This window comes from Erithacus rubecula (genome assembly GCF_903797595.1).
Source record: "Erithacus rubecula genome assembly, contig: scaffold_98_arrow_ctg1, whole genome shotgun sequence".
Lineage (NCBI taxonomy): Eukaryota > Metazoa > Chordata > Aves > Passeriformes > Muscicapidae > Erithacus > Erithacus rubecula.
Genome location: NW_027635341.1, coordinates 203241 through 216948, shown reverse-complemented (window position 1 = coordinate 216948; position 13708 = coordinate 203241). Strand labels below are relative to the sequence as shown.

At 52.7% G+C, this 13708-nt stretch overlaps 1 protein-coding gene and 1 pseudogene across 2 annotated transcripts; one reads left to right on the top strand and one right to left on the bottom strand.

Annotated features, from left to right (window-relative positions):
- The first annotated feature begins 2226 nt into the window (after positions 1-2226).
- On the top strand, positions 2227-3196 carry LOC306816933 (olfactory receptor 14A16-like; annotated as a pseudogene). The gene has a single exon. The product of its transcript is annotated as an olfactory receptor 14A16-like (transcript).
- Positions 3197-3972: 776 nt separating this feature from the next.
- LOC306816927 (serine/threonine-protein kinase pim-1-like) lies at positions 3973-7065 on the bottom strand. The gene is made up of 4 exons (XM_079333379.1): positions 7028-7065; positions 4705-4811; positions 4525-4575; positions 3973-4320 (listed from the first exon to the last, which is right to left on the bottom strand). The coding sequence occupies exons 2-4, from the start codon at positions 4774-4776 to the stop codon at positions 4156-4158; spliced, it is 288 nt and encodes a 95-aa protein (XP_079189505.1). The 5' UTR covers positions 4777-4811; positions 7028-7065; the 3' UTR covers positions 3973-4155.
- Between the last annotated feature and the right edge of the window lie 6643 nt (positions 7066-13708).

Below are 13708 nucleotides of genomic sequence, written 5' to 3'. Positions count from 1 at the left end.
CTCCTTTCTTAAACACTTTTGCTGCTGTGTTTTTTCATACGATGATATTATCAATATACTGTAGATGTTCTGAAGCTTTACCTTTTTTTAGTGCAGCTTGTATTAGTCCATGACAGATGGTAGGACTGTGCTTTTACCCTTGGGGTAGTTGGTTTCAGGTGTACTGCACGCCCCTCCAAGTGAAAGCAAACTGAGGCTTGAACTCTGCTGCCAAAGGAATGGAGAAAAATGCATTTGCTATGTTAATGGTGGCATACTACCTTGCTGCCTTGGACTCAAACTCATACTGGAGTTCCAGCATGTCCGGTACGGCAGCGCTCAGCAGTGGAGTCACTTTATTTAATGCCCGATAGTCTACATTCAGTCTCTATTTTTCATCAGATTTACGCACAGACCAAATGGGACTGTTGAAGGGTGAGTGGGTTTTACTGACCACCCCTTGGCTCTCTAGCTTTCGGATTATCTTATGAATAGGAATCACAGCATCTCACGTTGTTTTGTACTGCCGACGGTGCACTATTGAAGTGGCAATTGGTACTTGTTGTTCTTTTTTTTGCAGAAGTCTTACTGTAATTGGATTTTCAGATAGTCCAGGCAAGGTGTTCAATTGTCGAATGCGTTCTGCCATCACAGTTGCGATTCTAAATGCCTATTTTAGTCCTTTTGGGTTCTTAAAATACTAGCTCCAAAGGTAATTTATGCCCAAAATACATGGGGCCTCTGGACCAGTCGCAATAAATTTTTTTTTTCTAGTCCTTTCCAGTTAAACTCACTTTTGCTTTCACCAGGGTGAAGTTCTGCGATCTACCTGTCACACCAGCAACTGAAACAGATTTTGCTCTTACGTGTCTTGATGGAAGTATCATGCACTGTGCACCTGTGTTCACTAAAGCGTTATATTTTCGTGGTTTTGAAGTGCCAGGCCATCGAATTCACACGGTCCAAAAAACACGGTTCTCCCTTGCCTCACCCTGGCTAGAGGTAGGGCCCTTCTAAGCCTGTTGCTTTTTCTTTTCTGAGGCATACATCTTAGAAGTTTCCTTAAGAGGGTCAGACATGTTATTATGAGTATCACGTTCGGCACTTTGGCTGCGAGAAACAGGAGCGGCTTTTATTTTGGTGGCTTCCCACCTGTTGTCACTGCCTCCAGTGTTCTGCTCTAACTGGAACCTGGGGACATTTTCTCAATCATATCCCTCAGTTGGACCCATTACAACTTCAAGAAACTTTGGAGTTTAAATCTCACTTTGAGTTCTTGAGAAGTTTTTTGAACACTCTGTCAGGGACCGAGTCTGATGTAAACAGCACCAAAGCCCTGAGAGGGTCATTGAAGTAATTGTGCTGTGTCTCAGCTGCTAAGCTGGGCCAGGCTCCTGGAAAAGAAGGAGCCCTTGGAAACCAATAAGAGCTTCAAAAGCACATTTATCTTGAATAGCAAACCTTCTCCCAGCCCAGCAGGGCTGCGGCACTGCCTGCAGCCATCCCAGGAACAGCACAGAGGCACAGAGAGCTTCAATCAGTCAGGGCTGAGAAGTTGCTCACAAGTGACTGGGGCAGAATCATTCCCAGCCCTTGACACAGGAAGCCTCTGGCTGCAGGACAAGGCAGCAGCAGCTCCTGCAGTGATCTCCTAAAGCCGGAACATCCCAATGCCTACAGACTCCGTGAGTGCATTCTCTGATTCTCTCTTGTCTAGAGCAGCCAAGGGAGCACAGCAAGGCAGGAGCTGTTATTATATCTACTGCACTGCGTTGCCTGGATGGGAAATAGAACACTGATATTCATCTCTCAGTTCAGGTTGAGAAAAATTAAAAAAACAACAAAAAAAATCTCTACATCTTAATAAACAAGGTGAAGGGAGAAAACAGGACAAAGTCCCGTACAGGCAGCATCACTGTCGCTTTTCCAGCCTCCTCAGGGTTGCTGTGATATTGCCATCAGAACCTGCAGAGGCAGAGCTGGCCCTGGGCAGTGCCCTGTGCTGGGAGGTGTCTGCAAAGCAGAGCTGAGCCCCCAGGGCTGGGCTGGGCTCTGTCAGCACTGGCAGGGCCCAGCCCTGAGCACGGGGAACCAGCTGCTGGCAGGGACAGATCCAGGCAGCAGAGACCTGGGCAGGCAGTGGGGGGAAAGTGCCACCAAGATGGGCTGGGCTATTTAAAGTCCTCTCCAAACTAAACTATTCCATGATTAACATTTTTACAGATTCCCCGTGCCAAGAAACAGCAAATGTCCAACAGCAACTCCATCAGCCACTTCCTCCTGCTGTCATTGGCAGACATGCGGCAGCTGCAGCTCCTGCACTTCTGCCTCTTCCTGGGCATCTCCCTGGCTGCCCTCCTGGGCAACGGCCTCATCATCAGCGTCGTAGCCTGCGGCCACCACCTGCACACCCCCATGTTCTTCTTCCTGCTCAACCTGGCCCTCACTGACCTGGGCTGCATCTGCACCACTGTGCCCAAAGCCATGCACAATTCCCTCTGGGCCACCAGGAACATCTCCTACTCTGGATGTGCTGCACAGGTCTTTTTCTTTGTGTTTTTCATTTCAGCAGAGCTTTCCCTCCTGACCATCATGAGCTACGATCGCTACGTGTCCATCTGCAAACCCCTGCACTATGGGACCCTCCTGGGCAGCAGAGCTTGTGCCCACATGGCAGCAGCTGCCTGGGCCAGTGGCTCTCTCCATGCTCTGCTGCACACGGCCAATACATTTTCCCTGCCCTTGTACCATGGCAATGCCCTGGGCCACTTCTTCTGTGAAATCCCACAGATCCTCAAGCTTTCCTATTCCAAATACCACCTCAGGGAATTTGGGCTCATTGCTGTTTGTGCCTGTTTAGAACTTGGTTGTTTTGTGTTCATTGTTTTCTCCTATGTGCAGATCTTCAGGGCAGTGCTGAGGATCCCCTCTGAGCAGGGACGGCACAAAGCCTTTTCCACCTGCCTCCCTCACCTGGCTGTGGTGTCCCTGTTTATCAGTACCCATATATTTGCCTATCTGAAGCCCTCCTCCATCTGCTCCCCAATCCCTGGATCTGGCACTGTCAGTTCTGTACTCAGTGGTTCCTCCAGCCCTGAACCCCCTCATCTACAGCCTAAGGTACCAGGAGCTCAAGGATACCCTGAGGAAAGAGACGACTGGATGCTTTTCAGAAGTTAAAAACTTTGTATTTTCCTCTTCAGAGCATTTAATGTAACACATTACATGCCAAGCCTGCCTTCTAAAGCCTTTAATAGTGCTATGAAGGTGGGGGTGGGGTGGGGGGAGGGGGACAACAGGGTTTTCTACTTTTTCCTTGTAATCATTTTCACACTGAAAATGGAGTCATCTTCACATACTGAGTTCATGGTCTACCTCTTTACTCACAGATTGTGTAAATTAGGAATCATGCTCTGTGAGTACTTAAATAATTGCAGAGATGTATTTGTCAAAAATCTTCTCTCTCTTACCTCTCCTTCAGCTGCAGGGGCAGTGTCTGTGTGCAGAGGTCAAGAGAAAAAGAGTCCCAGCACAGCAGCACTGCCAGAGAGCAGCAGCACTTGGGTCTTTTGAGGGCTATATTTTCTCCATCTCCACCCCTGAGGAGATGACAAGGACAATTTTAAACCCACTCTCTTCCTCACCAGTCCTCAAAAAATGTTAATAAGTCAATGTAAATGAGGGGAGAAGAGCAGTTCAAGTCCTTCCTCGCCTGGACAGCAAACCAGCTGGGGCACGGGGTCAGAACCCCCCTCCCTGCTACACCCATGGGGGTTTTTGTTGGCCTAGCTGCCCCAGCTCCAGCCCCAGCCCAGGGCAGAAGGCAGGGCTGGGAGCTGGCTCCCCTCATGCCCCCACCCAAATCAACTTGGCTCAAGCATTAATCCCATCCCAGCTGCAACAGGGGGAAGTCCGAGGGCTACACCCAGGCTTGGGCCATGACATGCCCAGGAGCATCCCTTGGGAGGGCTCACCTGCAAACTGGGTGTAGGCTGCTTCTTGGAGGAAGGTGCCACAGCCAAAGTCGATCAATTTCAGCTGCCTGGTGGCCAGGTCGAGCAGGATGTTCTCAGGCTTGATGTCCCTGTGCAGGACCCCGCAGCTGGTGCAGTGCCGCACAGCCTCCAGCACCTGGCGGAACAGCCCCCGCGCCTCCTTCTCCGGCAGGAATCTCCGCTAGGCCAGCACACCCGAGAGGTCCTGGCACTGCTCTGGATGCTCCAGCACCAACAAGAAGCTGTTGGGCAGCTCAACCCACTCCAGGAGCTGAATGACACCAGCACACCCAGAGGACACCTTGTCCAGCAGTACCATCTCCAGGGGCGCACTGGCACTGTTGGGCTGCACAAGGACCACGATGCCATTAGTGGGGCTGAGGCCGTGCCAGGGCTCTGGGGCCTCTCACCTGGCCCGGGATGCTCTGCACCCCCCGCTCACCCCACGCCCGCTCTCCCTGCAGGGCTGCCGGCGGCTCCCACTCTGCCAGTCTCCAGCTCCTTGCTGCCCTGCACGCCCCACCTTCTACCGCCGGCCCCGCTCACTCACCAGCTCGCCCCAGTGCTGGATGCGATCCCGTGGCATGCATTTGATGGTGACCTGCGAGCAAGAAGCAGTGGGCTCAGCTTGCCGCCAGCTCCGCCACGCCCTGGAGTCCTCCTCTACTTCTTCTACCTCCTCTTCCTCTTCCTCCGCCCTCCTCCGCCCGCCGCCAGCCCCGCCACTCACCAGGGCGCCGTCCGCGAGGCGCGTCCCCAAGAAGACGCTGCCGAAGCTGCCGCTGCCCAGCAGCGAACCCATCCGGTACTGCTCCTGCAACGCCTCCTGCGACTTCCCTGAGGGTGACACACAGCCGTCACCGCTCGGCCCGGGGCCACACACAGCCCCCAAGCGCCCCCCGAGCATCCTGGGCCGGGCATCCCCAGCCCGCCCCGGGCCCCGGCAGCTCAGGGCTGCCGGCCGTGCTGCTGAGCGGCAGAGCTCGGGTCAGGGAAACCCACGCAGAGGCGGCGGGAGGGGCCGCGCCACGTGTGTCCTCCGCAGGTCCCGGGAGAAGCCAGTACCGGGGCCGAGACCGGGACCGGGGCTGGTGCCGGGACCGGGGCCAGGACTGGACCCCGCGTTAGGGCTGGGGCCGGGACCGGGCTTGGGCCAGGTGGAGCCAAAGGGAGGCAATGCCACCGCAGCTCCAGGCAATGATGCCTGCCCAGTAGTGCCATCTCCAGTACAGCCAGAACTGGGCGGAGGCGAGACTGTGACGGGATGGGCGGGGATGGGGGCTGGGACGGGGACAGGAACGGGGATGGGGACAGGGACGGGGACGGAGGCGGGGCAGCCCCTCTCGGGGCCGGGGACAGGCCGGGGGCATGGCGCGAATCAGCACGGGGAGAGGGAGGGGCCGGGATGGGGACGCCAAGAGGGGAGGGGGAGACCGGGAAGGTGAGAGTGGGAGAGGCTGCAGGACACTGAGACAGAATGTGGGACAGCGGGAAAGGGAGTGGAGGAACAAGAGAAGGGACGCAGGAGGGTCAGTGGAATTGCTGCTCTTCAGCTGCTGCCACTACCGCTGCTGCTGCCGAAGCGCCGGGAGCGTTTGTCCGCATATCCATGTGTCCGTTCCCGTGTGTCTGTTCCTCGCATGTCGGTTCTACGTTCCGCCCCATGACAGCATGGACCGCTCTGCTCCAGGGCCGAACTGGAGTCTCGGAGCATCTCTTCCTCCCGCACCCATGCCACAACCACCGTGTTGTTCAGCTGCTTCTTCCTTAGATTGGAACTTTTATTTCAGGCAGGCTTGAACTTGCCCCTCGTGCTCACATGCCCCAGGCCCCATCGCACCCGCTCGCCCCGCGCTGCAGTCTGTTCCTCACAGGCAAGCAAAGCGCTGTCCGCTCTTTTCCCTGGAGCAGAAGAAAAGTGCTGAAGGAGCAGCCAGGAGCGCCAGGCAGAGCCAGCCCCGTCGGAGGGCCGAGCAAGACAAGAGGAGCGAGAAATGCAGCCCCTGCTGGGCAGCGCTGCTCCCTGGCCGCTTGGGGTGGGCAGCGGCAGCGTCCCCAGGGCTGTTCCTGTTTTCTTGTCCAGTTCCAGGGGAAAATCGGTGACTGCTGATAGGAGAATTGAAATGAAAGAATGAAACTGCTGTTTTTGCCGGATTTGGATGCTAGTCCAATACAGCAGTTCAGATCTCAGCTGCCTGCCTCCTCCCTGCCAATCCAGCCCTTTCAGCCCAGAGCAAGGCCATCTCTGCAAAGAAACTTCTGGTTGCTTCATTTGTCCTGCTGTTCATCAACACAGCTAGAAAAGCAAATTAATTTTGATCCTGAGTCTGTCGAAACACGTGAACTTTGTCATGCTAAGCCAAGACAGGGAGTCTTGACCCCTGCACAATGTCCTAGGAATCACTTTTGCTGCTGCTGTGTATTGTCACTGCTGATGGTGAAATGCTGTGGGAGCACATGCCCTGTCTCTAGAATCCATCGCCAACCAAAGTGCTGTGCTCCAAAATCTTGCATTTGCAGGTTTCTGGTGTCTCCAGCATTGCTTTCAAAGAAAAACAGCAAGAAGGCAAACTGTGGGTAGCTAACGATACCGTAGAGTGGGTAAAGCTTGCCAAGTCCTAGGTATTCGAGGTAAGGTCAGTTAGGAATGACTGTGATGTAGAACCAGTGCAATACAGAAAAAGGGAATGCATAAGGAAAGGAATTAATAGTATATGTGAACATCTTGGGTTGTTTCTTTCCATTTTCATTTCACTTCTGGAAAGCTGTTCTGCTTTTCCAAGAATTTTCTCCACAGTGATGTTTGTTCTTTTCAAGAATGTTACTGGACAATGGGCTTCTGTCACAAGACATGCCACCAACTGCAGCTTCTCTTGGCTTTTCACACTGTGCATTGCAGCGAAGCAGGACAAAGGTTTTGAGAACTTGACAACTTGTTCTTTCTTTTGCTGGTGGGCTGGGGAGTTGTGCTGTGCGTAAGGTTCTCCTTACTGCTGTTCCAACCTAAAAAAACAGGAGGTGGTACCAGGCAGGACTAGTTAGGGAATCCAAACGTGGCTGAATTTAAAGAAAGAATCTCCAGGGCCTGCATCCAGAAGTGGAGAGTTGTGTGATAATCATTCCAGACTCTCAGTGGGCATCTTGAAAATGATCTGGAATGAGAAAACAGTCTGACAGAGGAAGTTTGTATCTGAGTTCAGTGTAGATGATTCCACTTGTGGTGCATTGGTGCATAAATCAAGAGTACAATCCATTCATGAAAAGCACCAGAACAAGCTGGACGTCTCAGAGTAGCCAACTAAAAGAATCTGAAAAGGAGAAATGCAGAGGATGACTTGGATAACCTTGCCTGGAAGAAGGGTAATTTTTTCTAATAATTACTAATCCATTCCCTTGGCTTTTGGCTTTCTTAGCAAGGCCATTTCCATCCCAGATTCACCATGAAGTGAGAAGCCTGAGCATGTGGAACTCCCTGAAAGATGCCCTGTTCCTCTGCAGGACACTCAGGCTGAAACAGGAGCCTGAGCCCCCTCTGGGAAAGGCTCCTCCGAGCTGGAATTTGTGCCATGCTGGGAGAGGAGGAGCAGGGGAGCAGGCTGGGTGCTGTGTGGCAGGAGCAGGAGGTTTGGGCTGCAGGACATCCCGCCTGCGCCGCTGCCCCGCAATGAGCGGCTGTGCTCGGGGCTCTGGGCCTGGCCCCGCGTGCGCTGAGCTCCCAACACTGCGGGAGCTGTCCGGGCTGGGCTCAGGATCCTGCTGGGGCTGGGCAGCAGGCTGGGCTCCCACTGGGACCAGCAGCAGCTGGAAATACCTCTGGACATATACATTTCCTGCTGCTGGGAAGAAGCAATGAAGCTAGTCAAGAAGTTCTGTTTTCCATTTCCCTGGTGGATTTTTTAACTTAATTCCATACCACTGAGGCAATTTCTGTGATGGCCTCTGGCAGCTCAACAGCGCCAGCAACAGGACTGTGTTTGAGCACTGCATGGAGCTCCATGGAATCTCACAGTGTCACAATGGCCCCTTGGTTCCATGACACCCCAAAGTGTCAAAATGGTCTGCAGGGCTCCCATGAGGTTTTCAGTGTTACAATGGACCCTTGGTTTGATAGGGCCCCATAGTGTAGCAATGACTCGTACATTCCACAGAGCCACAGAGTGTCAGTACATTCCCCTTGGTTCCATGAGGCCCAGCAATGTCACAGTGGTTTCCATGACTCCATGAGGCCCCACAGTGTCAAAATGTTGCCTTGGTTCCATGGGCCCTGTGCTGGTGCATTCCCTCCTTCCCTTCTCAGGCCACGCTCTGAGCTGAGAAATGCTCACTGGGCCTCAGCCTTGGCCAACAGCCCCTGGGCTCAGCTCCTCTGGAGCTCAGCACAAACACTGTCTGCTCCCAGACACTTCTGCTGCCCAATGAGCTCCTGGTTCCTTTAGGAGCAGCCCTGGGACTGTTTTTGTTCCCTCAGTGGCACAATATTCCTGTTTTCCCCCTTCCAAAGAAAGCTGTGGATGTCGAGTGCGGCCAGGATGAGACATTGTTGTGTTGCTGTACGCTGAGAGTCACGTATAATAACCACAAGGACTTCTTGAGAGTATGAGGCTAAAGAAGCATTTTATTGGAAAACCAAACCATATTTATACTGTGGTTTGCAAGTTTGGAACAGGACAGCAGTCCATTGGACAATAGGAGAAAACATCTCTTGTCACGTAGCACGAGAACTGTTTATCAGTCAACACCAGGTACTGATCTCTGTTTATTAATTCCTTTCTGCTTACCAGAAAGTTATCATCCTGGGAAAGGCTCAGGCCGGAGCTTAGAAACTGTCTCAGCCTGGGAAAAAGTTTCCCAACCTGAGAAAAGAGAAATAGAGCTCAGAGCCTGAAAAAGGCCTAGCAAACCTTGTCTGGGCCTTCAGTGGTGCCCATGTTGCTGTGACTGAATCCCCTCTCTTGGGGCCCTACAAACAGCGCTCCACAAGGAGTCCCTTGGAGCTCTCCTGGGCCAGCACCTCCCTCCGAGTGGCGCCTCTCTGAGCCAGGAACTCTCCCGTGTGCTGCACTCGGGACATCCCCGAACAACAATGGAGCCTGGGCCGATCTCCCACTCCTCGAGGCTCAACCCTTCACCTGCTGGGGAGATGCCCAAGCATTCAGAGTGAGCATTTTCTTGCCCTCCAGAGGAATTTCTCATAGGTCTCTTGCACTGACTCTCTATGTGTGTGTGCACACCTGTGCTCTGACAAATGTGGCTGAAATGCTGCTCTCTGAGGGGTTTGAGGGCTTTGGATATCTGAGTCAGTGAGGTCTGCAAGTAAGGTTAAGTCACAAGGTGTAAGCTAAGTTAAATGCTGCAAGGAGTTGTTCTTTTGCTAAGTTGTGAAGTTTAATATAAGTTGCAAGCTTAGTTAAATACTGTTAAGTGTTATTCCTCTGTTAAATAGCTACACCATAGGTTGTATATTAGGTTAAATACTGCTAAGTGCTGTTCTTTTGCAAAACTGTGAAGTTGAAGGTATCAGTTAAGGTATAAGTTAAGTCCTGTTATTTTGAGCTCTCTTAAGCTTTTAGGCCATATTCCTTTTATCCTTGCCCTCATTGTCCTTTTGTCACACACACCCAGACAAGCACACAGAGAGACAGTTCTCGGTTCATTTCTGATTTGATGTTTTGTTTGTTTTTGTTGTTGCTTTGTTTCCTTGGTGTGCCTGAAGTGTCCAGTGAGGAGTAGAGTGAGTCCTGCCAAGGAACTTTGTCATGCTGTCTCTTAATATTAAATCTGTTTTTTGCTGATCCCTTGACAAGGATTTTTTAAGCGCTCTCAATCCCTTGTTTGTTACAGGGTGAAGGAACCCTGGCCCAGACTCTGGCCCTGGGGGACATGAGAATACTGCCAGGGGATCCCTGTCCCCCTTTGGAACATCCTCTGGGGTAGGCTGTGGCACAGGGGCGGGGGGACCCGTGGGGACAGGGGACCCCACTGTGCACGAGCAGTGTTGGACTTCTCTGGGGGGAATTTTAAGGGGAGTCTGGGATGCAGTGACATCCCCAGTGACCTCACACAGCCCCTTTGAGGTCACACAGCCTCCCTGTTACGTCACATAGCCTCTCTGTGATGTCACACAGCCTTCTGTGTTGTAACACTGTTGCTTATGATGTCGCACAACCTTGGCACAGTGCTGGGGAGCCCTGGTGCCATCCCAGCAGTAGGGTCTCCCTCCTGCCCTGTCTATCATCTGGTACCACCCTTGGGGTGCTGGGCCTTGGGCTTCCTCTTCTCCCTGCTGCCTGCCTGCCCAGGGTGTCCCGGGGAGCTGCTGCATTCTGAGCCAGGGGATCTGCTCTGCTGTACCGGGCACCCCAGGGCTTCCTGAAACACCCCATAGACAGGGCAGGGGCCAGAGTGTCACAATGTTCCCTTGTTTCCATCAGGCCTCACAGGGTCACAGTGCTCCCTGTGCATCCTGAGGCCCCACATAACCCAGCCCAGTCCATTGCCATGGTTCCAGTCACACTCAATATGACCCCAGTGCCTCCCAGTCTCTCTCAGTATATCTGAATTGCCCCCAGCATGCTCCCAGTCACTCCCACTTCCTCCCAATTGCTTCCAGCATGATTCCAGTTGCCCAGTCAGCTATGATTCCAGTCAGTCTCAGTGCAGTTCCAGTTGCTCCCAGTATATCCCAATTGCCCCAATATGGTCCAAACTGCCCTCAGCCTGCTCCCAGTCACCCCAGAATCCCCAGTATGGTTCTGGTTGCCCTCAGGATGATCTCACTCATTCCCAATATATCCCAGTTAACTTCAGTGTGCACCCATCATTCCCAGTTGCTCCCAGATGCTCTTAGTAGCCCTCAGTGTGGTCCCAGTCACTCCCACTATTTCCATATCCCTGCTCCAAGTGCTGCTCCCAGCCCTGATCCATGGGGATGGGAATGTCCTGATCCCTTCCTGGGGCAGAGTCACACCTGAGCCAGGTGTGCAGGGCTGCTTGCCCTGTCCAGGTGTGCTTGCCCTTAGCCCAAGCACTGTCCCACCTGCAGGATCTGCTTCCCCTTGGCCTCTTCCTCCTGCAGCCCCAAGCCCAGCTTGGTGCTGAACAAAGGGGCTGGGGTGCAGTCATCCCCTCTGCGCACCCCCTCTGCACCCTCCCAGGAGCCCTTTGGGGAGGGAAAAGGGGGTGACACCAGCATTGGTGGGGGGGGAGGGGGGGGTCACACATGCTCTGTGGGGAGAAACACATAGACTCTGGGGACCCCCCACATTCTTCTGCAGCTCCAGGAGGATGAACCCCAACATGGAGCCCCCAAATCCCAGCAGCATCTTTGAGGCAGGGGTCTGTTGGCAGCTTTTTGGATCTATGGGAGTCATGACCACTGAAAAATCCCCTGACAGCCCCACAGCCACTCCTGGACCACTCAGATCATCCTACAGCTCTTGGCCAGGACCCTAACCCCCACATCTACTAAGAGTGATTGAATAAAATGAACTTACTCATCCTTTCCACTCACCCTTTGAGTAATCAATTATATTTTTCATGATTTCCCCTCATTAGGGATTAAATTCAGTGTGGATTGAGAGGCACCTGTATCTATCAGGAAACACATCTGTTCTCAATCTGGATCCATCTTAAAAGTTAACAAGGGCTCCAGTGTGCTGGCTCACTGATATAATAGGAGCCCCTGACGCCCCTAACAATCCGTCTGCATTATCCTCTGTACTTCTTCTAGTTCCCCTCACAACTGCCTGGCGGTATTCATTTTCCCACAGCTCACAACCATTCATTTTTCCACTGAACCAAACAAAACCTTTAAAAGAAAATCCCAGTTTTTTAACATACAATCTGCTTTTCCAGATGTTTTTTCCTCCCTGTGCTCACTGTCCTTATCACAACCCATGTCCGAGAGCTGGTCCCTGTCCTACTGCAGTGTCCAAACGTGCTCCTCCCCCACCGGCACTCTATCACGTGATTCCATTGTCTCCCCTATCTGCTCCTCTCTCTCCTTTCTTTTTTCTCATTCTTCCATGCCAACCTAACTTTATACTTTCTACACGTTTCCTCCCAATTTTTTTTCTGACTGGGGACAGGGAATGGACACGGGGGACAGCAAAGGCCTTGGGCAGGACTGGGGACAGGGAGTGGACACGGGGGACAGCAAAGGCCTTGGGCGGGACTGGGGACAGGGAATGGACATGGGGGACAGCAAAGGCCTTGGGGCTGCAGGGATGTTCATGCTGGGGCAGCGCCAGCACAGAGCTTCAGATCGCAATTAACCCCGAGGGAAATGCTGGGGAAAGGCTCCATTTCAGCATTTCTTTACTCCTTGCTGTGAAGGGTCTGAAATAAAAGGGGAACAAAGAGGGCCCAACTCCTACTTTTGGCAGAGCACCATGCCTGGGGCTGTGAGGTGCCATGAGGGGCAATAGGGGGCCATGGGGACCTGTGAGGGGCAATGAGGGCCCATTAGGGTCTGTGAGAGGCTTTGGGAGGCCAGGCAGCTCAGAGAATCAGGGATCCATTGTGATACTGTGGAACCAAGGAGATCATTATCAACAGCATGGAAACTCATGCAACCATGAGAGGCAATTGTGACACAGCAAGGCGTTGTGGAGCCAAAGAGACCCTGGTGACACTATGGACCCTCATGGTACCATAGGTCCATTTTTTCACAGTAGCCACAGCAGGGCTGAAGAACCATGGAGATCATTGTGGTGCTACCCAACCTCATCGAATCAAAGCATCAATGTTATGCTACTGAACCTCATGGAACAAAGGCTCCATTGTGACACTGCGGGACCAAGGAGATTCCTGTTGACAGAATGCAAGCTTGTGAAACCCAACATCATTGTGACATTGTGGGGCCTCATGGAACCATGGAGATCATTTTAACATTTCAGGATCCATTGGAACTAAGGGAACATTGTGACATTGCAGGGCCTTGTGTAACCAAGGGGTTGTTGTTGCACAGCAGGGCCTCATGGAATCAAGGGGATCATAGTGACATTGTAGGGCTCCATAAGGGGCCGTGGGGCCCTATAAGGTGTTGTGGGGCTCCATGGGACCACAGGGTCATTCTGACTCTGTGGAACCAAGGATACCATTGTTACACTACAGGCCATCATAGAACCAAGGAGGCCATTTTGAACCAGTGGGGGAACTCGCTGAGACTATTATGACACTTCAAGAGCCATTGTGGAACTGCAGGGCCTTGTGCAACCAATGAGACCATTGTGACATCACAGGGCCTCATGGGAGCAAGTGGCCATTGTGACACTATGGGGCCTTGTAGAACTGAGGGGCCATTGTGACACTGTGTGGCACCATGGAACCAAGGAGACCACTGTGGAACTACAGGGCTCTGTGGAACTAAGAACTCAGGTTAACAAAGAGGGGCTCAATGCAATCAAGGGGCAATTCTGTACTTCAGGGCTTCATGGAACCAAGGTGCTGTGGTGGCACTGTGGAACCAAAAGAGACCATGGTGACATCGCAGGGCCTCATAGAACCAAGGAAACCATTGTGACACTGCAAGGCCTCGTGGAAGCAAGGGGCCAATGTAACACACCCAGGCTTGGTGGAAGCAAAGAGCCATTGTCATCCTAGGGAACCCAATAGAACCAAGGGCTCATTTTGAGACTGTGCAACCTCATGGAATCAAGGGACCATTGTGGCACTGCGCAGTCCCATAGAAAGAAAGAAACCATTTTGACATGGCAAGACCTCATGGAATCAAG

Bases quoted from the DNA above. Each gene is read 5' to 3' on its own strand.
- LOC306816927 (XM_079333379.1), bottom strand. From the start codon at position 4,776: ATGGGTTCGCTGCTGGGCAGCGGCAGCTTCGGCAGCGTCTTCTTGGGG. The intron at 4,576-4,704 runs GTGAGTGGCGGG...TCTTGCTCGCAG, and splicing joins GCCTCGCGGACGGCGCCCTG to GTCACCATCAAATGCATGCC. The intron at 4,321-4,524 runs GTGAGTGAGCGG...GTCCTTGTGCAG, and splicing joins TCCAGCACTGGGGCGAGCTG to CCCAACAGTGCCAGTGCGCC.